Below are 27,631 nucleotides of genomic sequence, written 5' to 3'. Positions count from 1 at the left end.
CATTTTTCTCAAATGCCCACTTACACAATACACGCCACAAAAGCACTAAAGGTGCAATCAACACTAATGTTAAGAAACACTCCTTTTTTGTGCAGACCCTTAATAGCTAACCCTTTTGCTAACTCCCTTTTGCCCATAGATATATAAACCTTTATATATCTATGGGCAAAACCTATACCGTGTGTAAATTGCACATTCTCTATAACGCCCGTCATACGCGCACAACGACGTGTGGTTGAAGGTAGGACAATAAGCAACATAAACGGTTCACCGGGCAAGAGGCCGCGGTAAACGACTATTACAACAACAGCTATTATAATCGCATTACATTGCAAGAAAATTTGGTTGTGGTCGCTGCGTCATGGAAGACCCTTGAGAAACATGGCTTTTTCCGTTAAGATTCCTTTATCGAGGAGACAGCTTTGGGAGAAGGACACTGGACACTCGCAGTTTAGTATTAAGAGTCATAAACCTATTGACCTGCCAGACATTGGCGTCACAATAGCCACTGCATCGGCACCCACGCGTTCGTCTACTAGGTATGTCAAGAAATCAACCAGCGAAGACGCGATAAGGTCGCCACTGCACATCACTGGTGATGGCTATTTCAGTGGTACTCCAGACAAACTGCCTGATGAAGGAGATTCACATTTGAGTCATGAGATAATCGATATACCTGATAAATTAATTTTTTCGAAGTTGGACATTTTCCTCAACTGCTTTTCGATTATTCTATATATCGCTGATATTGGCTTCGATTGCTTTTTGTGTTACAAACATTATCTGGCTATCGAGCAGGAGCCATTATTCTTTGTTTTTACTCTCGTCTTCATTCTATTAGCAAGTGTGGTAACGTCAATATTTAGTCTCTGGTGGTATTACTTTGAATATGTTTCCAAAAAGAAAGATATGCCAGACGACGCATCGACCAGAACTGGAGTTCTACTACGAGTTATTGCCTGTGCCTTAACATTGGGTCCAGTAGTGAGGTACATAGATACGATTGCCTATGGTTGGCGGAGTCGTAAGAAGGGTATGAACTCTAAACTGCGACAATATTACTACAGTGAAATGCAGTTCCAAAGAACCGATGGTGCCATGTTGCGACTATTTGAAGCATTTTTAGAATCAGCTCCACAGTTTTTGCTTCAAGTTTATATAATGCTCTCTAGAAGAGGGTTGGAAGGACAACGGGAAGGAAACTATTTTTTAAGTAAGAACCTATTCACAGTTTAAGAATAAATTAGTTACATGTACTTTGAAACACATTTTTATTGTAGTCTGCAGCGATACAATTGCTTTTGACCATTCTGTTGAGGTTTACTGTTTCATAACATTATCATTTACAGAGAATCGAGAGCAATAATAAAGATTTGTGTATCTCTTTATCATTGCTATGCGAATTCGCACTTGAATTACTATGGTATGACAAATTCTTGCTGAAAGGCCCTTTTGTTTCTCTCCTGACTCATCTATGTTCTGTTACTGGTTGTCCAGTAGCACTGCTACCTCATAATATTTTACCACTGACAATCAAGCAACTATCTACCTAAATCATGTTGGCCTATGTCAATCCTTAAATTGTCATTTTATGATTTAGCCTATTGCTTTAGCGGTTAGTGCTATATCATATATTATGCATATTTTCAAAGAAGTCTAGTTACTCTACTCTTTATTTGAAACATTATCTTTAGAGGCAAATTGCCTAATTGATCTTTTAGTCATGGTAACTTTCTTTACACACTAATAGTTGATATCCGTTTTAACTGATGGATGTTGATTATTCTCAATACTTATTTTGGCCTTCATTCGCTCCAATATCAAGGTATGATTACTATACACTGAGCAGGTATAACACTCCAATATCAAGGTATGATTACTATACACTGAGCAGGTATAAAGCTCCAATATCAAGGTATGATTACTGTACACTGAGCAGGTATAACGCTCCAATATTAAGGTATGATTACTATACACTGAGCAGGTATAACGCTCCAATATCAAGGTATGATTACTATACACTGAGCAGGTATAACGCTCCAATATCAAGGTATGATTACTATACACTGAGCAGGTAGCTGCTGAGGTACTACTGAGCATTTATCCTAACATGTATTCCGTACATTTGCAGTCGCTGTTACCATTGGATCAATAGTGCTTTCAGTTGTATCCCTTGCATGGAGTGTGGTTGCATATCACAAGGCACTCCGAATGTCCCGCCACGATGTAGATGAAATCAAGCTCTTTGGTATAGCAGTTCGGTTCTTATGGAGGATATTTGAAATTTCTCCGAGGATTGTTATCTTTGCCATGTTCATGTCTGTATATGGTGTAAGTTTTTATCTATCCTAGTCATTTGCTCGTAGATTTGTCATTTCTTCCTGACCGTTGAACTGCTGAAAAATTTCTATGTTTTTTATATAGTTGGAAAGCCATACTCGTTCATGTCAACAAACTTTAGTTTTCAATGTTAAACGTGTTGGCCTTCATAGACCTGTATTATACCATTTGTTACATATTTTTATATGAACTATGGCAAAATTATCTAAACCAAATTTTTTTAATCACTCATTGATATTTTGTGAACTCCTTCATTTGGTCGGTAAGGTCTATAGGTGACATCTGTCAAACAAGTTGCACTTGTATGAACGGACCATATTATTTGTTACAAAACTTGCTGGTCTCTAATCCATTGTCATAGCTTTACAGTTGTTACTATTCATTGAGGGTTTTCCAATAGATGTACACATAGATGTACCCATAGACAAATTCTTTATCCTTTGTAGTACTTCCTCGGGCTATTTGCTTCCCTTCACTACCTACTCATGATCGCCTGGTTATTCAGCCTAAAAACCAACTTCTGTGAGAAACCACGGTGTGAATTAGGATTCATTTTTGTAATGGGACTGGTCTGGTGCTTCTGCTTCTTCAATCTCAAGGTATTGTGGATACGTCTGTGGATACATCTATAGGCTCTCTAAACCTTATTCTGTATGCATCTAATAAGATTTCAAGGAATACATGTTGCGGATATATCACAATGATATCATATAATATCAAGTTAGCCATTCTTAATTACAAATGTAGCTCTGTTTATGTCCAAATTAAAGCCAAGCATTCCGAAGGAAGCTCCACCCATTCCAATAAAGGACCTGTTCACTTTGTCACTTTGGAGTTTTTAGGCAAAAAAATGCTGCTTGCAGTTGGTCTGTGTTAGTTGGCTCATGGCATTTCACAGGATCTACCTTTTTCCTGAATGACTTATCATTCTGTGCACTAATGATTGTGGCAGTAGTAACTGTAGAGACCGTAGTAATTGTAGTGACTGTAGTAACTGTAGTGACTAGTAACTGTAGTGGTGAAAGTAGTAACTGTAGGGAATTTAGTAACTGTAGTGACTGTAGTGATGGAAGTAGTGACTGTAGTAACTGTAGGGACTGTAGTGACCCTAGTAACTGTAGTGACCGTTAAGGAGGTGTGTACTGACACAGCTCCTTAACGGTCACTACAGTTACTACTACTAATACTAGTTTTTATCATATATAATGAGAAAATTGTTTCTTGAAATTTGTATGTACCACAATTATTGTTTTGCATTGTTCACATTTATTTTTGGGAAATGTCAAATGAATATGTGAAGCCTGGCTTTCTTTGACGAGCGATATTTTTTAACAGTATCGATCTTTAAGATTTTATCGCAACAGTTGGAGCGATACAGTTTTTGTTAATGGTTCTAATGCAGCGACCATCCAGTAATGGAATCGGTGTAACTAATATCGTTAGTTTTGAATTATTAATTAAATTTGTTGGGTAATGAATTAAAATTATATATAATTTTAATTTGGTAGCCATGGATCCTAAGATCGATAATGACGTTAAAGTAAGAGTCATAACCGAAATCATAAGCAGGTCATAACTGCTAAATACACTAGAGTTACTGTAGTTAATTAAAGTTACTAGGGTTAATATACTATTTTGTTATTCATTTTTAATATGTACAGTGTAGTGTATATAAGCTATTGGAGTTATAAGGAGTTGTAAGCCCTACACTGACTCAGTCTGAAAATGTAAACTGACTCGGTCTATGGATGTAAACTGGCTCGGTCTATGAATGTAAACTGGCTCGGTCTATGAATGTAAACTGGCTCGGTCTATGAATGTAAACTGGCTCGGTCTATGAATGTAAACTGGCTCGGTCTATGAATGTAAACTGGCTCGGTCTATGAATATAAACTGACTCGGTCTATGAATGTAAACTGGCTCGGTCTATGGATGTAAACTGGCTCGGTCTATGGATGTAAACTGGCTCGGTCTATGGATGTAAACTGGCTCGGTCTATGAAAAATGGGACTGGTCATAGTAGAACATTTGAAGCTAAATTCTTACTGTCTGGTGAGAAATACAGCTTTACCTATCCAAATGACTGCCTCACATTAATCTCATAGTTTGTAGATGGCCAGTGTTCTCTACCATGTTTTTAGGATGGACACACAAGACAAACCTGTCTTCTCTACTACACGCTCTTCTTTGCTGAGAACATTGCTCTTTCTGTAGCCTGGTTCTGCAAGACGCATGATGATCCAGACATCTGGTACCGACATATTGTATTCCCGATTGTTCTTGGTGTGTGCCTCGCGTTACCCTCCTCTTATATTTCTATTTAGGTTGCAGTGCACTGCAGCTGGTAATCTTTCATATTTGTGTTGTTTGTACTCTCTGCCCACCTGACTGTTTACCGCTATGTGTCTATCATTGTCACAGCACATCTACACAATTATCCTAACATATTCATATCTGGCTGCAGTGCACTTTCCACTAGAATAACTGTGGCTTCACTAATTGCAACTGTCTTTGTGCACGCAACAAATGATTTTTTTCATCTTGTCAAATTGTGTCATTTAAGTTCGAATATTTTATGCTGGTACGATAGCTTCGGAAATGCCTAGGGAGTGTCAGCTATTAATGGTTGCGCAATGGCAAAATGATCATCAGCTTACGAGGTCATAATGCTTTAGCCTCGTTATCAGCTAGTGACTCGTGCAGGTGACTTGTAACGCTCTTGTAAGTTCTGTGAAAGACTGATATACATAGCTCTGGTGTCAAGTGCCAAGCATCAAGTGTGACCTCACAATGGATATATCGTTGTTTTTGTGAAAAAAGTACTTGCTGGCACATCTCCATTCTAACAAAGGAAGGTTGCAAAGTAGCCGCAATGTCTTCGAGATGGCCAGTTCCATAAAACACATTTAGTTAATTTAAACAAATTATAGTAGCATGAATTTGTTTTTATTGTTAGTTTTGTTTAATAACTTTTATTAAGTTAAACCTTGTGGGATTGGTCGGGACAGTACACAATACAACACATGACCTTTAATAACTATTAATAACTTTTATTAAGTTAAACCTTGTGTGATTGGTCAGGACAGTACACAATACAACGCATGACCTTAAAGTATAAACTGAATATCACTTGTTCCAGTTATAATATCGCTCACTCCATTCTTGAACGAATGAAACTAAGAACAGAACTTTTAAAAAAACGTCATATGGAAGTTTTCTTTTAAAATAGTAATATATGTACTTCTGACTTCCATTAGTCAAAGCATGATAAAAGTCTGCAATCGTGCAAGCGTGATAGGGCAGTTTTAACAGGTACATGTAGATGATTCAGAATGTCTTCTCAAGTATCACATTTACCATCACACCATCATTTACCATATAATTACTATATCGTATGTTTCTCAGGGTCAATCGTGCCTATGGTTGTTTCAATAGTCTGCTATTACAAACTCCTTCACAGAAAACCCATTCCGAATTGTCTTCCATGGAGCTATTGGAAATCATTTCGGGGTAACTCGCCATCAGTCAGGTATGTGTAAATGATTTAAAAGGGTATATTTTTTCCTGTAAGATTCGAGATCACCAGTTCTGTTGTACAAGTTTTAAAACATGCTCAAGTTACACAAAACTACAAATTGTTTTGCTACAACTCTTTGTCTGATTATTATTATATGGCTAACTGAATACCCAGTGTTACACGGCTAATAAAAAAAGTGGTTTTTGCACAGAAAATCTATTTTTTATTAATATATGCAACATTTACCATTCTAACTTTTAAATGGAGGGGTTTGTTTATTTTTGTGTGTGCTATAGGTTTAGATTATGACAAAGTTGAAGTCAACTTTAGTAAAATACATACTAAAACTTAGCTTTAAAGATGTGATTGCTCCAAACTTTAGTTGATTTTAACAATAAGCATCGATTTTTTTCTATTACTTAAGATGCTCTTTGTTGTTTTATTCGATCTTACTGGCAAGATATTTGAAGATTAAAATCGACAACATTTGATCGTGGTAAAAACGCTTAGAAAAAAGATTAGTCTTTATTATTATCAATTTGTAGAAAAAATTTACTGGTCACATTTGACTAGTTGATTCAAGTACAGAACAAATGGTTTTTGAGTTGACCATAGTAGTGAACGCAAAACAACATCAATTTCTTTGAAATCAATTAAATTAACTCACTGATTCTGGCAAAGGGTGAATAAAGCCATTCTTGCACCTGGTTGGCGGTGAGGACTCACCTGTGTTCACTCAGTAGTATGGAGTATATAAAAGTGTTTGAGTAGCTCTTAATATTTGGTTGTTGGAATTGAGTCGAGCTATGCAAAAGTTCCTGCCAATACAGCTCTGATTACACTTTATAAATTCATCTGTCAGACAAGATTTTGGCACAAGAGGCAACGAGGCTATGACATATTCAATATGTTCTGAAAGTCATGTTTTGCATTATCTTCAACGTTATTATTTTATTATATGATTTTTACAAGCAAAAAATTATCATCCAAGTAAAAAGTTTTCATTAAAAACATTCATCCAAGTTGTGGCCGCTCACATAGTTTCAGCTCATATAATAAGACAAATTACTCTACTGCAGTAAACTCAAACTCTGTATGTATCATATCTGCATATTCCTCTTCATCTTTGGTCCTCTCACCATGTTGTTTATGCAGGTTGGTAGTGATCACAACTCTGCTCCTATAAGCCCGTCTGGGTATGTCCAAAATACCAATGATCTGTAGATGCATGATTTCCTCTGTAAGCCTTTCAGATGGTTTCAGACACTTTACATCTGGATACTTTGGTACTAACAAAATATTAAATTTTTATTATCTTCAGATAACTTGTTTCTGGGAGTTAAAGATGAGCATTGATCAATCGATTTTCCTCACTTTCTACAAGTGTGAAATGAACATAAATTCTAATCATGAACCTAATTTAATAGCTAAAACTGCCAAAGAAAATTTGAAGCAAATATTATAGCTAGGTGAAACGATAAAAAGGTTATGAAACAATGGTTGATGATAGCAAAAAAGTTTTAATTTTTTTAATTAGTACATGTATTCATTAGTAGTAAAATTATTACCTTTATTTAAGTATATATATATATATAGGAGACTCAATGTTAAAGATAGATTTACCTCCATTTTCTTATCTTCTTCTGAAGCATAACGCTACTGCCTGTCAGCTCCAACCATAGGCTGTATATCCCAATCTTTAACCATCTGATGCTCAGAGTATGATTTTTACCAAGTGTTTGCATTAGATAATTACTATGGGTTTCTAATCTACTCTATACAATATTTTCGCCTTATGATGACAACACTAAAACAAACTAAAATCATATAATTATATATCAAATAATTTTTCATTATAATCGTAGCAAAACGGACTATATTTAGCCATTGCTTGCTAATGATTTCACATTTACATTTGAACACATTTACAGTTTTATTTTTCCTTCTAATTTGTTTCACCAGAACACTTCTTTTATTATATGAAATTTATAAGTTACAGTTGTTTGAAAAAGTTTGAAAAACTTTACAGTTGTTTTATTTTTTCTCTTAATTCATTTGAGCTGCACAAAAACACTTTTCTCATTATATGAAGTTTAAACGTTAAAATGGTAAATGTTGTATACGTTAAATAAAAATAAATTTTCTGTTCAAAGACCTTTTTACTACCTGGGCAATCCCAGACATTCACCAGTGTATATATCTACGATGTATGTATACGCATGTGTGTATGTGCTGCTTGTAGATGTATAAAAGTAGATGTAAGTACATGTATATACGTATATGCATGCATGTCAATTTAAAATATACTAACTTGGTATACTTTTTATTTGTATATATATTTTTTTCACATTTTATTTTAATATTTATTAATCCTTTTACCTTTGCTTATGAAACTTCAATGTTTTGAGAAGTTTCGAGTGGCGCATGTTGGAGATTACCTAAATTGTGGGTAGATTCCAATACTTGCTCAGATGTTTCATTGTACGTTGAGGTCGTTATAAGTAGAGGTTAGATCAAGGGTCTGCAACCTTGTCCGCTCAAAGAACCATTTGGACTCGTTTCCAGCAGGAAATAACGCAGTGGGAGCCACAAACCCCTTTTGATATTTTAGATTAAAAAAAAACTACATGTAACGTTTTTGTTTAGCTTTTAATACTTTCATACCATGTTTACACCATAAAACGAAAAAGTGTGGCATGTATAATGATTTAATTGCTGAGAAAACTAAATTAAACTTTTGCAAAGAACAACAAAATAGCTAATAATAACTTGAACGTAACATGAAAATATTACGTTGTTTTTAAGGTTACTGTCAAAAAAAATTGCAACTTCATGTTTAATTCAGTGCTTTTAACAAAAAATTTGCATAGGTTGACAATCAGACAAATAAGTGTAAGTTTGCAAATTTCTCATCACATATTAATAAAACTGTTGAACCAGTCTCATCAGCAGTGAAAGCAAACGAATCAGCCCACGTGGGATTAAATGTTCTATTTTTCTCTGTCACTTTTTTTTCTCTTGGTATTCCCCATAGTTTCCCTACCTGGGGTAAAAAAATCAAGAAGTATCGGCTGGTGTAATTTTGGCGATTTTATTGGTGCATAAATAATGGCGCATAACAAGCAACAATGTTTTATTTATCACCGTAATTACAATTTTTTAAATTATGTTACAAAATCTAGTGATAAAACTTCTATATTTTTATGAATTAGTATAATTATGGTAAAAAAAACAAAAAAAGTCCAAAGTTGGAGGGAGCCACAGCGAGGGAGTGAAAGAGCCTCATGTGGCCCCGGAGCCGCTGGTTGCTGACCCCTGGGTTAGACTGTATGTTATCAACCCAGTAGAGGTTTGACTGTATGTTATCAACCCAGTAGAGGTTTGACTGTATGTTATCAACCCAGTAGAGGTTTGACTGTATGTTATCAACCCAGTAGAGGTTTGACTATATGTTATCAACCCAGTAGAGGTTTGACTGTATGTTATCAACCCAGTAGAGGTTTGACTGTATGTTATCAACCCAGTAGAGGTTTGACTGTATGTTGTCAACCCAGTAGAGGTTTGACTGTATGTTATCAACCCAGTAGAGGTTTGACTGTATGTTATCAACCCAGTAGAGGTTTGACTGTATGTTATCAACCCAGTAGAGGTTTGACTGTATGTTATCAACCCAGTAGAGGTTTGACTGTATGTTGTCAACCCAGTAGAGGTTTGACTGTATGTTATCAACCCAGTAGTGGTTTGACTGTATGTTATCAACCCAGTAGAGGTTTGACTGTATGTTATCAACTCAGTAGAGGTTTGACTGTATGTTATCAACCCAGTAGAAGTTTGACTGTATGTTATCAACCCAGTAGGAGTTTGTGACTTTTTTTGCTGGTTCTTTTGTTAAGGTGCTCAATTATTTTTCTCCTCCTTGGTGACTTGCTGCTTGGATTTCTCTCTTTACAGAAATGTTGGGTGTTTTCATGAGATTTTAAATGCTTTGGTCTGGTAGAGATTGGTTTGTGTACACATTTTTTGTATAAACGATGTGTCCATCATTGACTTTTGCAATGCAGTTTATCCCGGCGCCGAATGTATTTGGCATCACATATACAAGGTGATATACGATTGTCTGAACTCCATGTGAGAAAAAGTGATACACTGGAGGCTATAGAGTGTCACCGTGCCACTTTTTGTTTGCAACCACAGTTAAAAAATTGGATTTGTAGTCAGCAAAAGAAATAATCGAAAATAATAATGTTCGTTTATTGTGACAGGAAACAAGCTGTGGTGGCCATTAAACCTCAATATGTAAGTTTTTAGGGTTAGGATAGTTCCATGTAATTCAAATAGCTCGCATGGAATAGATGTTTCAGCCTAGTGTATGATTTTGCTAATTAGTGGCCAGAGATTCGCTAGTTGATATGCCAGCTATGTTTCATGTAACAACATATAGTTACGGTAAATATAAGTGTTATATTTACATTAGGCAGTGCTGTGCCTCCTAAGCTTTTATCAATTTGAGTTATATAAATCGCTGTGCAATTTGGTCTTGGCATCATGGAAAGCTCCAGAGTTCTGATATCCTTCACAGTATGTTTGCAATTGATACTACACTTTGGTTTGTCACAAGGTTTGCTTTGCAATACATGCGTATATGCGATTCACAATGTTTTCTTCTCATTGGTAGTGAGACAGCAATTGACAGCAGTGAATATATGGCCATTGTGTAACTCTTCCAGTTGTCTTACAGATACACACAAACTGAGGGAAGCGCTGTAGAGAGGGAAGAACTCTCTGAACCAAGTAAAAGTGACAGTAAAACTCTGTCACCATCCAGTGATACAGGTAGAGCCATTGTTCACTGTTGAATCACGCAATCGTAGAATTGTAATTTTTATTGTTCTCGTGTAGTACATGTATATTCGTATTTACAATAAAATAGCAAAACCTGCAAGGCTATAGCGCAGTAATAATCCTTTTGAGCGTTAGGTCACTGTCAAAAAGGCTATGCAGTTATTAATGTGTGATCATACCTGTAGTAGGCATGGCAAAAATTCCTCCTATCCCCGCATCCATTTCAGACCAACCCACGAAATGGGAATTTTTGCAAAGTAGAAATTATATTTTTTTCAAGTGTGAGCCATAGTTTTAACATATCAGAAATCTTTAACTGACTACTAAACATTTGTACTTACTATACATGTCCTCGGAAATAACATTTGTACTTACTATACATGTCCTCTGAAATAACATTCGTACTTACTATACGTGTCCTCGGAAATAAAATTTGTACTTACTATACATGTTCTCGGAAATAACATTCGTACTTACTATACATGTCCTCGGAAATAACATTCGTACTTACTATACATGTCCTTGGAAATAACATTCGTACTTACTATACATGTCCTCGGAAATAACATTCGTACTTACTATACATGTCCTCGGAAATAACATTCGTACTTACTATATATGTCCTCTGAAATAACATTCGTACTTACTATACATGTCCTCGGAAATAACATTCGTACTTACTATACATGTCCTCGGAAATAACATTCGTACTTACTATACATCCAATATGTACATATTACTTTACTATGTATGGTAATATGTACACAATACCATACATATTACCACACATATCCAAATAAAGGCCACCACCAACAGAGAAAAGCCATGGAGTCACATGGTGAGAATAGAATACATTATGCCTCCTATAATGTATACTTCCTAAAACGTCAATTCCTTGTAACATAAAGAATTTGAGCAAAGTTTTTGCTTTGTACAACGTAAAATATTCCAAATAACGTAAAGTACCAAGTCGGTGCAAATTCTCAAATTCAATTTAAATAACGAGTATCTCGTAGTTAGTCCTAAACATATCGTTTTCTCTCTGGTCGCACTTGATAGAGAAAATGACAACATGTAACATCAAGATCTATGTACAGTAATACTTCAACTTACGAGTGCTCCAACGTACGAGAAACTTGAGATACGAGCCAGTTATAAGCAAGTTTTAGCACTAACATACGAGCTATGTTTGAGATACGAGCACTTGAGTCAGTTGCCAAGTATGCCAGAGGTGTTTTATGAGAACAGCATCACTCTGTATTTTTCAACTGCTCAGGTTATACTTTTGTACAGTTTTTTTGTGCGCGATTTTTAGTGCAGAATTATGTGAATTAAAAGTACTATGCGTAGACCGAAAGTTTGCAAGTAAAATAAAAGATACTGCGAAGAAAAAGCAAATGATAACAATTGATATCAAACGGAAAATTATTGAAAAATACGCGAAATATGTATGCATGATTGAGCTAGCTCAGCAATATGACAGAAATACATCCACAATTATCAAACAGAAGGATTATATTCAGGGCAATTAGCTCGCAAAAGGTCCAACCATAGTTTCTGAACGGCGCAGTGATCTTCACGACCGCTGATGGAGAGACTGCTCAGGCATTGGATAAACAAATGGCTGGTGACAGCGCAACTGAAACGATGCTATGTGAAAAGGCCGGTGCTATCTATTAAAACTGTAAAATAAACATTCGGACAAGTTGGCTAGTGGTCGTGCATTAACCCTTTGTGACGACACCTGTGTTCGTCCTAATCGCAACATGTTGACAAGGCGACAAAGGCAAACATCCTTAGATAGGTTTATCTTAAAACGGCCGGCTAGTCGTGAAAGCGAAACAAAGGAAAAAATTAGCTAACCAGCGATAAACTTCTGACTATGAACGCCGAAGAAATTTTAATTACGTTAAGTTAAAAATGAAAGTTTGCTTTTAGGTTTGCTACTAAGTTTGTCTTTCAAGACTGATAAAATTCAAATTTATCAAAGTTAACTGTTGTAATGAAGGATAACTTATATCTCCCTCCCTGGCAAGTGCTAGCGTTAACTGCTATTGTATGTATTTAATTTTACATTTTAATTAATCACATTTCCTTGCATTATTTTTTATTTGTTTTTTGAAAGCATGTGGTAAGTTAGGACAATAACCAACATGTTCTTTCTGTTACAATATCTTGTTTTGAGTGTTTTACTTGCATTTTTTTAGAGTATGGAAACCAATCAATATATATATTTAATTGTTCTATATATAAATAAATTGCACCAACATGCGAGTAAATTGACATACGAGCTCAGTCTTGGAACTCATTAAGCTCGTAAGTCGAAGTATGACTGTACATGTATTATAGGGGTTGGCATGAAATAATTGGGCATGTAATAGGGGTTGGCATGAAAATGAAATTATTTAAATCATTGATTTAGATCATTGTTTTTTGACAAAAAAATCATGATTTTTTTTCATAATTTTACAAAAATTAGTCTTGACAAACAATCTTGTATTGATGCGTGTGTAACAATCTGTAAACGCTCTTGTGTCAGCAAGTGTGATGGAGATAATTGACTGCATGTCTAGTGCAGCGCTACAGAAGCACCTTTGAAGACCTGTGAGTTTATTTAGTAGACCTCAAAGCGGGTTTTATTGTGAGGTAGCGACTGTAGCTGTTACAGTTTACTGTGAGGTAGCGACTGTAGCTGTTACAGTTTACTGTGAGGTAGCGACTGTAGCTGTTACAGTTTACTGTGAGGTAGCGACTGTAGCTGTTACAGTTTACTGTGAGGTAGCGACTGTAGCTGTAACAGTTTATTGTGAGGTAGCGACTGTAGCTGTTACAGTTTACTGTGAGGTAGCGACTGTAGCTGTTACAGTTTACTGTGAGGTAGCGACTGTGGCTGTTACAGTTTATTGTGAGGTAGCGACTGTAGCTTTTACAGTTTTCCTTCATTTCTCTGTTTCATAAATGACATTATGACATCAGACTCTTCACTGCAATCAGCTCAAGTGCAAGCATTGAATAGTATTTTTTCTCCACTCCTGGTTAAACTAATTCAGAAATAAGAAACTAGCTAGGCACTAAAAACCAGCAAACTGGTATTTACACTATATTTCACATGATGATAAATTGCATCCGATCATACCTAGAAAAAATATGCTCATGTATGTCATAGTTCTTCTTCATGTCTTTGGCCTTCGTTCACACTCTGCGTGGAACCAGTAGTAGCTCTGCTCCGCTAACTTACATGTAGTTTACACAATAATTTTATATGGCTGTTGATTGCGAGAAATATAAGAATGTATGTGAACTCTGCCTACACCTAGTATACCTACAGTAAATACTAGTATACCTACAGCACATGCTCGTATACCTACAGCACATACTAGTATACCTACAGTACATACTAGTATAACTACAGTACATGCTAGTATACCTACGGCACATACTAGTATACCTACAATACATGCTAGTATACCTACAGTACATGCTAGTATACCTACAGTACATGCTAGTATACCTACAGTACATGCTAGTATACCTACAGTACATGCTAGTATACCTACAGTACATGCTAGTATACCTACAGTACATGCTAGTATACCTACAGTACATGCTAGTATACCTACAGTACATGCTAGTATACCTACAGTACATGCTAGTATACCTACAGTACATGCTAGTATACCTACAGTACATGCTAGTATACCTACAGTACATGCTAGTATACCTACAGTACATGCTAGTATACCTACAGTACATGCTAGTATACCTACAGTACATGCTAGTATACCTACAGTAAATGCTAGTATACCTCCAGTAAATGCTAGTATACCTCCAGTACATGCTAGTATACCTACAGTAAATGCTAGTATACCTCCAGTAAATGCTAGTATACCTCCAGTACATGCTAGTATACCTCCAGTACATGCTAGTATACCTCCAGTACATGCTAGTATACCTCCAGTACATACTAATGGTAGGTAGCAAGACAGATTATGTTTGATAAGTTACATTGTACACAGTAATAGAATGCATTGTTGTCCACTCATGTAAATATTATACACACACTAATTCAGGATACATTGCCTAATAATAGATATTAAAAAATCCGACGGAGTTTAGAATATTGAACTATCTTGGTTGTACTATAATCTCATTCTCATCTTGTGTTCTTTGTTTTAGCCCTAGCACCAGACATTCCTGCAGTTGATGAACCTGAGGAGCTTGTAGCTCCAGATTCTAGTATTCCAGCTTATCGAGCGCCCACACCCTGCAGGTATGATCCTGTAATCTTTATGGCGCAATCTCAAGCTAACATCAGTTGTATTGTGGGTCTATCTTAGATGTAGGAAGACAGTTCCCAGATACCATTTAATCCTTGTGAATATTAGTTGCGTATGCGTTTGTTCGATGTAAATAGCTGAATTAGTGTTGCTACCAAATACATAATTCCTACTGGTGTGTATCAGTGATGTGTACATACATGTATAACACTGCCCTATGTTGGTAAAACTAACTACCAGACCAAATTTTAGTTTTTTCGCTCGCCACCCCAGAGTTTTCAATCAACTGAGCTAAGGCCTCTCATTTTTGATTATTAGGTTCACGGATCCGCCGACACGAGATAAAAACTACCGCTGAAAAAATAAAATGTTTATGTGTACTTTTATTTTTATTTGAACCGCCGAAACTTGCAATTTGTTGATTAATGTTTTTTATTTGAAAACGTAACGTTAGCTTTCTTGTAACCAGGGCCGTATTGTTCTATGAGGCAGCAAAATTTCAGCACCCAGAACGGCCAAACGGTGATTTTCTTGTTGTTTAGTGTCGACAATGCTCGGACGAAAGGTGCGAACGTATCGTGCAAAGCCCGTTTTCAGGATATTACTAGTGGTTGCAAACCTAGCAAATCCATTTCGACACCATTTTGCTGCTAAGAAAGGAATGGAAAACGGACTTTTTGGTTTTGTCTGTTCTGGATTCACATATTTAATGATAACGATTAAGTTGAAATGTGCTAGACGCTGTTGAACTGACGAAGAGTTTTGATTTTGACGGCTGCCATAAATTCTGGACTTTTAAAACATTTACTTCCACTTATGATGAATATTTTGATAGTTATGGGAAGCCAATTACGGGATAATGTAGAATAATTCTTGGTTGGCTTTACTAGCCTTATTGCAGTTTGACGAATTATTCTGACGATGGTCATTTGACTGATTACAATTTGCAAATTGTATTTGAAATGTTTTTTTTATCATTACTATTATTGTTATATTGACGCTGCGCGAAGCAGCCGTGTTTAGAACTATCTTGAAACATTCAAGAAAAAAAGAAATTTGTTCGCAGCTTTCTTCTTATTGCTTATATATTGAGTATGCTTGCTAATTTCTTCACACTATTTTTACGTGAAAACATCTACTTCATTGCAAGGAAATCAACTCAGGATTTTCTGGGGATGCATACATGTAACAGCTGATTTAAACTTTTTGTAATTTTGTGTTTCTTTTTTAGTATCTGCTTGACAAGCTCTAGTCACGTAGTATATGGCTATAATTTGTTTGTTTAGTGAGCTATGTTATTATCTATATTTGCATGGAAATATTTATTTGTATAGTTTTTTGTGTATATATGTATATGTATATATATGTGTGTATGTATGTCTATTTTATTTTCTAATTTCGACATTGAAAATTTGCCATTAAAAAAAAAGAAAAAACAGACATTGACACTTTTATTTTTATTTCGACCGACATACTCTAAAATGTGTTGAAAAAATCCGTGAACTTAAAAATATAAAATGAGTGGCCTAATTTTCACAACAGACATGTATTACAAGACAAAGAAAGCTCATCTTTGTTTAGAATGACCAAAGTGAAGCCTAATCCTTAATAATCCCATTAAGCTAGTTATGCAAGCAAAATTCTGAGCAAGTAGGCCAGGTATTCTGCCGAAATAGCTAATTAGCAACACTTACAGAGCTATGAAAGCAGTTATGCAATGCATGAAGCCATGGTTTCTGCTGGCAAAACTAGTTAAGGTGTTTGCAAAAGTTTTTATTATCCAAAAATAACAAAAATATCCACATAGTCACAGTATATAAAATTGAAAGCAATACCACACTGCCACATCGCATTTTGTGAGTCTGTAAATATGACCCATGCAAGTACCACAAGCCGTAGATGTGCGTTAAAAGACAAACTGCAGCATGGAAGAAAAATGCACTGTTTGAATGAGCCATGCAGTGAGAGTGTGAGAGAGAAAGAGAGAGATCAGCGCCTGAGAGTTCAAATTTATATCGAGTTTTTGAACATTCCCTATATCGAGCGAACAAATTTTATTCATTATTTAGTTGACAAGGCGTCCACTAACCCGAGGATAGGTGGCACAATCAAAAGACCAGTAAGTACTCTGTTCTACAATATTTTATTACAACAGCATTACTCAAGTCTGCACACTTTCCTAGGCAACAACTTTTGCAATCTGTGCAGTCATAATTTTGTAGCTGTTTAACATGTAACATCAAAAAATTTGACAATACTCGATTGGCGCTCACAACGTAGATGCACATCAATTAGCCCACAATGAATTTTTGTAACACAATTCAATTCAACCTAAGACAAACCAACTGTTGCAATAATACTACATGCCAATGGAGATTTTGAGGACATTCAACAGCTTTTTATTATTTTTAATGCATATAATATTTGTAACATGTACATGCAGATTGTATATTCTTATTTTAGGTTTATTGCACCTACCATTTGAGTGATAGTGCAGGTAAACGTCACGGTAAATTTTTTAAACTAAATGTGTTATGCCATATTAAAATTTTAAATATCACATGTGGGAAGCATGCAATTGCAAACCAAGTAATTATATTTTGTACTTGGTTAATATCATCTATTATTAATTTTTATGATATTACCTTTTACATTATTCACAAAATATATTAACAATCTTGTTATTTTTTAAAGTAGATTACTTTCTTATGAATATGTACATTTGGCTATTGAGTACAATCACCACAATTATTATTTGAATGTTCATGAAAATTAGTACTAGTGTGACTCTTTCTCAAGCGCAAATTGATAGCAACAATGCACAAGCGTTGTCTAAGTTAGCCAGAAACTAGTTTTGTCTGCAGAAACCCGTTTTATCTACTGTGATTATGCAAATACTTTTTTAATTTTTAGATAACATGAACTTTTGCAAACCTTTTAACTAGTTTTACCAGCAGAAACCGTGGCTGTATGCATTGCATAACTGCATTCAAAAGTCTAACTTTTGCTAGCTAGTTATTCTAGCAGAATACCTGGCCTAATCACTCAACATTCTGCTTGCATAACTAGTTTAATAGGATTATTGAGGGTTAGGTTTTACTTTGATCATTCAAAATAAATATGAACATTCTCTGTCTTGTAATACATGTCTGTTGTAAAAATTAGCTCAGTTGATTAAAAACTCTGGAGCGGCGAGCGAAAAAACTAAAATTTGGTCTGGTAACTAGTTTTACCAACATAGGGCAGAACAGATGTCTTGCAGAGATCATCCAAGATTTGTTTATTCTCACGAGCTGCACCCTCAGGCTAAAAATCTGCTTATAGATTTCTTGAAGATAATTCTGCTAACGCTGGAGAAGATTTGAAATCGCTGCCTAATCTGGACGATTGTGTGGAGATAAATGGATACCTGGAACCAAGTATTTTAAACAAGCCCTCGGGTAAACTGGTTCGTCAGGATACGATACCTAAATACATGGCTCCTGTGCCTAACAACTATGGTAAGCAAATATCATAAATTACTAGCACTAAACAGTTGAGGATTTCACCAGTTATATGAAAAACAGTTGTAGACGGCATATACTCGCCTGGATGGCTTACACGTATAATAATGCTATGTGGACGCTTTGGAGTTGTCGATGCATATTGCATTGTCTCTTTTCTGACCATACGAAGTTATCAATTAATTTGAGGATTATGGGTATGTCCAACATAGACTAGCGGTACTGATATCCAGCATAGATTAAAGGCATATTTATTGTCAGCCAATTATTGACTAGGGAAACTGGTCTTCATGTATTTTTCATGATATTGTTAATTTAGCGTTAGTGTAGAATTTATATATCTAATTTTTGTGGAGCCTTGTTTAGGATTAGCCTAAATTAAGGAATAGGAATCCTGCTACCGATGTAAGCATGAATGCTAGTAATTCAATCCTATTAACTTCGACTGTCTATCATTGCTATCTGAACCTGAAGGCCCTACAGTTAAAGCTCCTCAGTTCTTGTGTCACGCATACACATAATTATTTAGCAGTTGCAAAGATTTCACATGACTCAACAGATCTACGTCGATATGTGTGATGTTGTTCATGCTCTATTGAAGGGGTGTGCAACAGGCGGCCCACAGGCCACAATCCGGCCCACAGGCAAAGATAATGTGGCCCCTGCATTGCGGTGCTGGTGTTTTATTGTAGTAAACAAACTCTCATTCACCTAGCGCCTACGGAATAGCCATGAGATCATCATCGCATTAATGACAATATAATAGCTTAGTTAATGATGCTTGTTTATATAGTCAGTCCTGACAGCTATCAAATGGAGATGATAGAATTACAATCAGATGCTGATTTGAGGAGAGCATATACTAATAATGATTTAGTAACCTTTTATGAAAAATATATATTTGGAAAGTATCCATATCTAGAGCTGCATGCTAGAAACATGTTATCACTTTTTGGCAGTACGTATTGTTGCGAACAGTTTTTTCAAAAATGAAGTTCACTAAAGACAGGTACCGAAGTCAACTCACCTATGAACACCTGACCAGTCAACTTCGAGTTGCTACTACATCAGTAAAAGTGGACATTGAAAAGTTGTGTAAAAAATGTAAAATACCAAGTTTCACACTAATTATCTGATATGCACTTTATTTGTTTGTCTCAATTTCTTGGTCCAATATTACAGACTTATTCTAATAAAAGTTTGTATTTATTGTTTGCAAGAAATGTACTTATTTATATTATAATATTTTCTCAGTCTCCTCAACTTGACACACAATTTTCTATTAGATTACATTATTTCGGGTTTCTGGCCCTGGGTGTTGTTCAAATATTGAAAAGTGGCCCTCAAAAGAAACATGTTGCACACCCCTGCAGTCTACTCAATAAGGCTCGGTGTTCTAGTATTTTAGTTTAGTGTTTGTAGGGATTGTCATCTCCTGTTCAACCCAATAACATTCTGCCTGTGTTGCTCAGTGCCTCCAAAATCACCAATCATTTCATGTTCTAAAAAGTACACACTTTGACTATATTTTTGTTTCAGTATTTCCTACAAAATATTATTTGTCACGAATAGTTACGTTTTGTTTCATCATTTTAATCTTTGTTTTAAACAATGATAAAATATTAACATACAATATGTGCTAAAATTATTAATTTTTATCGTAGTTTTAGCCAATTGTGTAACTCTTTTACTAAGAAATGCCACTTTAGTGACATTGTGTATTCCGTATGAGATGTCACTTTGAAGCCAAAAAAGTTTTATCATTTGACTTACACTAGGAGTAGACCTATAATTTATTTTTTACAAAAACAAAACAGTGTTTCATCTGACCAATTATTACGCACGTTTCAAAACTGGAGATAATGAAAAATATAATTGTTTGATTCAGTACTTTAATTTTCGAGATGAATGCTGATCGCACAGAAAGTACATTTCGACATTGCGCATAGGATGCTGCAAATATTTTATCTCATTGGGCTCCGAGTCCTCATTTAGTCGTACGAGTAGCAGTGAATCTGATGATTCAGACGGGGACTGATATTGTTATAATTATTGTTTTTAAGGAAAGTAGAGTGGAGAGAAATATTTCACGTAAACATTCCAATTTTTTTAATCTCGAATTTTAAAAAATGTAAAAATATTATTATTACTATTTACAATCGTTAAAACTAGTCCTTGTAGCACAAAATGTACTGATCACGCTCGTATTTATTTTGTAGCAATTGGACAAATATGTTTTAACTTTTTTTATGTCTTCGAAAATTAATTACGTCCTATTAAAAAAACCAAGGAAAGTGTTGTAAATCAAAATTTGATCAACCGCCTCCTATTGCGTAGGCTGACAATGTCCCATTTTGATCATGACTTACTTGATTACAGGAGCGACAATACCTGGTGGTGCCCCTGCTCTTCACACCCTGGCAGTCTCTGTGTCTTCAGCAGATCCTTCTCATGGCTCCACTTTGCCTGGCTCTTCAACTTTGGTCACAGTGGTCAGCAATGGAAAAGATAAGGAGATGGTGTCCAGCACCCCTACCGCTCGCCCTCCTTTAACCGCTAAGGCTACCCTGGAAAAACCCCCGGTTCCACTTCCGCGACTGTCCATACATCATGAGTCTCCGGCAAAGTCCACGAAGAGAGAATCCAGTTCTTCCTTTTCCAATGAACTAACTTTGACTACAGTTTCTGACCTGCCAGCTGGTGAGTCACTGTTATTCGATCAGACGCTATCCCCCTCACCCGTCAGGGTTCCATTCGACAGAGATGACCAAAGGCTAGAGGACAGTGGGCTAGATATTACACCAGTTGTACCAAGGCGCCACACGAGGGATATGGATAAGGCTAGTCCTGTGAGTTCCTTAGACACACCCATGAAGGTCAACAAGGAGCTTGGTGGACACCTTGACCTCTCTATTGATACACCTGTTCGAGAGACGCTAAGGTCTAGGAAAGCAAATGTAACAGAGATGTAACACATAATACCTCGGATGAAACAGCCGTTTCACTTTAAATTATCGTTTATGTATATGGTTATCAACACCTTTTACATAAGTGTCTGGAAGTCATGGACTTTATTTCATCATTCCATGTGTAAATTTCATATTTTTTTACTGATTTGATTCCATTAGACATGCATGTTGATGTATATTGATTTTTTGTAACTTCAAAAAAGTAAGTTTTATCGGTATGATGCATAACTTTTTGTTCGATAAAATAAAGTATGTCTTTCATTCCAACTCACAAACTTTTAGTCAGCAACAGACGCTACTCTTAAAAATACAACATAATTTATTTTAAAAGATTCAAAAGACGGTATATACAGTTTTTGGAACTTAAATTCGCGTATAAAAATTCTGCTCCTCTGATATAACAATAACAGCTTCAGGGAGCTCCGTATATTTGGTCACCATCCATCAATGCGTTGTGTCCCTATGATCTTTTGATTTGCCCTAAAATTAAAGTAGTTTGAATTATTGATTCTAGAGATCAGTGCTCAAATCTACAAAAAGTTTAAAAATTGATGCATACGGATTTGCTAATTTGTGAGTAAGAATCTGATAGAGGTTATAGAAGATGTTGACAAAATTAGCAAATAATGTTTTACTTCATCCTAAAGTATAAGCAACATTCTCCAAATACTGCTTGTGATTCAATGCTACCGATGTGTAAAATTTGGCCAATTGTTCATTGTTAAAATACTCACGCAGTCTGGGTGGTCCATCTGTTGGTTCTTCCAAATATGTGGCTGGCACATTCTTTCCAACGATTAGTATAAGAAAAGCCGCCAAGCAGGTGATGTTTATTAGCATGAACGCTGTGAACCAGTCCCAGACTTGAGACATATACTGAATTGGGGAGCCAGCTATCACAGAGGAAACTAAAGTAGAAATAAGAAGTACAGTTTGCATAGAGTATTGTTTAATAAGTATTTGACAAACAACATTTATTAGGTGTGTGTGTGTGCGCGTGTGTGTTGGGTGGTGCCTTTGGCTCTTGGTATTGATAGAGAATGATATTCTCACTCAAAAAGAGATATTCTGTTTCCGATACATTTTTAACATAGAGGTGTAATATATATATATATACATGTATATGTAATACCAATAATAATAGTAAGGATTATATATACATATTTTTAGCAGGTCTGATAAATGCATTTTGTTATCAATCCAACAACCAGCCCAGTCGCAACAAATGACTCGCGATAGTTTAGTAATGATCAATATATCAAAGGGTGAGCATTACTCATTCTTGAGCTCGAAGGTTGGCTAATGAAAATGCATAATCCTATAATTAGGGTTTTGAGTGATCAAATATATTCTTTTGTTTAGTATGCTGATGATTTTTTACTTGGCAAACTTTTTCAAGTTTTTATTAAATAAAGTAACAGAAAGGATATTCAATGAATAATAGGTAAATAACTAACAAGATATTTTTAATCAAATAAGAATATATAAGGCTAGTGATACGCATTGAAACCTTCTGCAAAACCAGAACGATAAATCAAAAACATTATAGATCAACAGCTTGCGCTGTAATAATTTATGCCTCCTAAACTTTTGTAGTAATAACAGTTCAGTCTGGATGGTACATCGAGACACTGTGGTTAAAGGGTTTTAATTAGTTAATCGTACTGACTTATGATAAAAAATTAAATTGAAAACAAAGCTTGCAAATGCTTATAGCTACTCACTGTTAGCCGCTAAGCCAATGATAGCATGAGCTGCACCCGTCATATGTATGGGTGCGACCTCGATAGCTATCGTACCAATAAGGGCAATCCCTCCGTACAAGCAGAAACCCATGCAGAATGCAACTACGGATATAAATGTCTAAAAGAAATGGATCTGCGTTACGATTCATTCCCAACAGATGCATTCGTGCACGATTCAATGCTAAGCTGTAATACTCTATATCTCCGCATTTTTTACCCAGTTGGTGTTTACTATTTACAAAATGGCTCATCGTGCTCGGCATTTGAAGAATCTCTAGCAATGAGGCAACGAGTAAGTCTACTGACACTTCCTTTTAAATTGTCATAAAGCTTGCTTATATCTGGTTAGGACAAACTGTATCATATTTTATATTATGAAGTCTTTTTAGGGTTAGTAACAACAACCTACCTGTCTATCACCTACATTAGAAATTCCTACAACGTAAATAATCCGTCCCGAAAACATTACGTTGTTGGGATTTTACGTTATCTACACAGTAAAATACATGTAAATTGCCTAATCTGTCATATCTGTCACAAAACTCCGTCATATGGCTTTTTAAAAAGAAAAAACTAAACTTGATTTCTGAATTTAATGACTGTACAGTAACATAAAAATTAAAACTAAGAATTTTTTTATCATTTTCTAATGTTTTTGTTTTACGTTTTTCTTTTACCACTGTCAATTTTAGCACCATCAGCGGATGGCCTTTCAAAAGATCTATCCAAAGTGACTTTTTGACAGTTTCTTAAAAGCTGTTCTAAAATGCCTCATGCAATTGTCTTCAAAACATTAATCCTTTTCTCTCACAAGAACAATGAGAGAGCAAACAATACTTTTAAGGCTAACTATTGGACTCTCATTATTCAAATTAAGTTTGAAAACTTACTTTGATTTAACACTTTACATTATATGTAATTTATTACATAATACAATACAAAACTACATAAATTCTTTAAATTCAGTAGTTTAAATAAAAGAAAGTTTACGATATGTCACATACCACTAGACATGTATAAACAGCTGCTACAAGCATGAGCTACTCATATAAAAGTATATATAATATTAGCAACTTGCCTTGGATGTTTCAGGGTCACTCCCAAAAATGAAAGTGTTTAGGAAGAGGCAAGAACCAGCCGCACAAAGCTGCACTACTATCATTCTAGGAGATCTTCCAGATCCGAAGTAATATCCTCTCCTAATCATGAAGTCTGTTAGACCACCCAGAGTTACCGAGCCTACTACGCCTCCAACTTCTATAGATGTGAAGCACCCATAGGCTGTATAATAGGGCACTCCCTGTTCTTCTACGAGATATACCTGACCCCATTCGCTGCAGCTAGTTTTGACAACAAACAAAAAGCCGAAGGAAGAGACGAGGAGCATTAAAAAATCACTGCCCACCATATCTGACCAATGGCCATGCTCAGCGCCTGTAAAGAAACATCACACTAACATTGATATCAAAGGCTGGGAGCAAAGAAGTTATCTAATGTTACTTTCCAAGTTTTTGTAGTTACAACAATTTATAGTTGAGCTTGAAATCAGAAGTTAAGTTGATGTCAGTTGTCATAGTGTACCTTTACACAAATGCTCGTATGATCTTCAAACTTTTGATCATATTATGGTCTTGAAATGTTGAAATTATCTGCGTAGTAATGATGATGACAGCGAACCATGATAGAGAATCATGATAGAGAACCATGATAGAGAACCATGATAGAGAACCATGATAGAGAACCATGATAGAGAACCATGATAGAGAACCATGATAGAGAACCATGATAGAGAACCATGATAGAGAACCATGATAGAGAACCATGACAGAGAACCATGATAGAGAACCATGATAGAGAACCATGATAGAGAACCATGACAGCGAACCATGACAGCGAACCATGATAGAGAACCATTAACGCATAATCATGTTTTAAAAACTTCAAAAGGATGTAATATATTTAGTTTGATTTCTGGCTAAAAGGTTGAAAATTTTGAAAGAGGTACAGGTGTTTTACTGAGAGAAGACTATAACACCTACATTCAATCAAACGTGTGCAAATTGCAGCTGCACTAAGCCTTTTCAAAAGGATGTAGTTGGAGTTAACCTTCCCTTTTCACTGCAACTGGAAAACTGTGGACTAGAGAGTCAGGGTTTTAGTTACACGCAGTAGCTAGGGTTAGCAGACCCCATTTCTGCAGGCGCAAATCACACCATCCGCATGGTAGCTTAACAGTAAGGTTTGTATCTAAGCTGAGCCAAACTTTGGAGTTATCTAACTCTTGACAACAAGCAATAAACCTGATAGGTTACAGGGAATAAGACTATTACACCAGTATATGTCAGCAATCTCAGATTAGATCTCTAGCCACAGTATTAATTAGTCAGTGAGGCCCACCGGCATCAGAGCTTTCCTTTAAAATTACGGAATAAAGAAATAATAGAAGAAGGAGGAGACAACCCCTAGTCAAATCATAAGGGTCGTTTCATATGGTAACCCATACCTGCCAACTCTCACGCATTGAGCGTGAGACTCATGCAATCCCCCAAATAAAAAAAGAAAATGCGTGAGATTTTTGCCCCAATTTCCACAATTTTATATATAGTATCATTGATACATCAATTGCCCCAAAACCAAATCTCACGCATTGCCCCACTCTTGGGTTGGCAGGCCTGTGGTAACCTTTAACATAAATTTTGTCTTAAGATCATTTAAGTTCTGTCATTTTATTGTTTTAGTTATTTTAAAGCATTCATTTAAAATTTACCTCCCAAAGTGAGCTGATCTTCATATCCTACGTCAGAGGGCTTATCCCACGTGCAAAATATGATAAAAGGAGAAGTGGCTATTGCTAACAAGGCTGGAAGGTGCATCGCTGTTTGCCATCCATGGTGAACAGAAAGAATTGCGGCTATACTTGGGCCTACAGCGCTCATTCCATTGGCAGCGGAGGTGAGTATAGCAAACCAGAAACCAAACTGCGTTGGTGGATACCTGGAGGATAGTAGTAGTAATTGCAAAAATATAGATGATAGCAGAAGTGCCAAATGTAAAAGGTAACAAAGAAAATAAAGAATTTAATTCTAAATGCAACAAAAAATATGTAAAAAACCTGAAACTTCTTGTTTACATCATTAATTGAATTTCTAAGGAAAATCTCACAGTTCTATTGTTTTTTATTGGTTCAAACATAGAACTATATACATGTATTATTTTTATCAATACATATAATTATATTTCCTTATAGATAAAATCAAAAATTTTATCATATAAGGAATATGCATACAGAATGGCAATTCCTCTATCACTTTTTGTAGCCTTTGACTTTATCGGTTCTTACTGAAAGAGAAATAACTTCAGCTCTAATGCTCATATAAACTGCTATTTGCAGCACAAAGCTATAATTAATACCAGCTAGTGAGGGCTAGAGCTTGGATTGATTAGGGCAAACAACTCTGAAATACTTCTTTGAGCTCACACCCATCCAACTACTGCTATAATGCTCCTAACCTAATTATTTTTCACTTGCAGAGGCAGGCAGCCGTTTGCTTTTTTGAGAGCCTGGCTACTGCTTTCATGCCCGACTTGTACAAAACAGTTCAAATCAGAGCACCAAGACTAACTTTGATGATAAATCCAAACGCAAGACACTCTGGTCTTTGGCTAGCGATGCATTCTATCAAACTGATGAATGCTGGAGTGAGATGAATGACCAACTTGGTGCAACATCTCAACCAGTTTAACTCACTTCGGTAACTTATGTTCTGTAGGTTGTACCGATCGTGGGGCCTACTATATTATTTATATGTATAATACATACGAAGTGGGTCAAAACAAGCCCTTGCAGGATATAAAGATTATTGTATATAATATTTATGATTAAAAAATAAAGTTTTTGTCTATTAAGTTTGTTAAGCATGAAAACTGACAATCGGGGAGCAGTTTACAAGTTGCTAGTTTGATATTAGCTAGTGTTCAGTTCGCTAGTTCTAGCTAAGTTCTATTGAAGTATTATTAATTATATTGAAATACGAATAAAAACAAAAGGTAATGGCAAGTAAACATTTTAATAAAACTGACAACTTCTGCCATCACATCCTATTTATCAAAGTGAAAGTTAAAGTGGACCTACAAAGTAAACGTAAACGAAAATGCAGAAATATGTTGCTTGTTGTTAACCTTTATTGAGGTTTATTGGTAGCAGCTCACCAAGCACGGATCATTTTAGTAACTGCAGGCCAGCCAAGACCTTGCGCCACTCCATTCGCTCCAGATAGCAACATTAAACTGGGCCAGCCTTCTTGGTCTAAAACATTTGTGAATAATCGTAATCATTTTTGCAAGAGTTATCTTCACAACAAGATTATATGAACAAAACACACCCACCTGGCTTAAACTTCCATGTTGACCTTGACATACCATAGATATTATTGTACTA

General features: G+C 35.7%; 2 protein-coding genes and 1 pseudogene across 2 annotated transcripts; 2 read left to right on the top strand and 1 right to left on the bottom strand.

Annotated features, from left to right (window-relative positions):
- Nucleotides 1-346: 346 nt before the first annotated feature.
- Nucleotides 347-21,709, top strand: LOC137396084 (uncharacterized). Its single transcript, XM_068082277.1, has 9 exons — nucleotides 347-1,213; nucleotides 2,132-2,331; nucleotides 2,787-2,939; nucleotides 4,482-4,623; nucleotides 5,746-5,869; nucleotides 10,596-10,690; nucleotides 14,876-14,969; nucleotides 18,301-18,476; nucleotides 20,859-21,709. Exons 1-9 carry the CDS (start codon nucleotides 382-384, stop codon nucleotides 21,449-21,451), a joined length of 2,409 nt encoding a protein of 802 aa, XP_067938378.1. The 5' UTR covers nucleotides 347-381; the 3' UTR covers nucleotides 21,452-21,709.
- On the top strand, nucleotides 14,157-14,852 carry LOC137396100 (uncharacterized; annotated as a pseudogene).
- Nucleotides 21,710-22,084: 375 nt separating the features above from the next.
- Nucleotides 22,085-27,476, bottom strand: LOC137387635 (glucose-6-phosphate exchanger SLC37A4-like). Its single transcript, XM_068074119.1, has 5 exons — nucleotides 27,403-27,476; nucleotides 25,961-26,187; nucleotides 24,272-24,627; nucleotides 23,173-23,311; nucleotides 22,085-22,356 (listed from the first exon to the last, which is right to left on the bottom strand). The coding sequence occupies exons 1-5, from the start codon at nucleotides 27,474-27,476 to the stop codon at nucleotides 22,085-22,087; spliced, it is 1,068 nt and encodes a 355-aa protein (XP_067930220.1).
- Nucleotides 27,477-27,631: the final 155 nt, after the last annotated feature.

This window comes from Watersipora subatra, chromosome 1, assembly GCF_963576615.1.
Source record: "Watersipora subatra chromosome 1, tzWatSuba1.1, whole genome shotgun sequence".
Taxonomy (NCBI): Eukaryota; Metazoa; Bryozoa; class Gymnolaemata; order Cheilostomatida; family Watersiporidae; genus Watersipora; species Watersipora subatra.
Note: the sequence above shows the minus strand (reverse complement) of the source record. Positions and strands in the feature narration are given on the sequence as shown.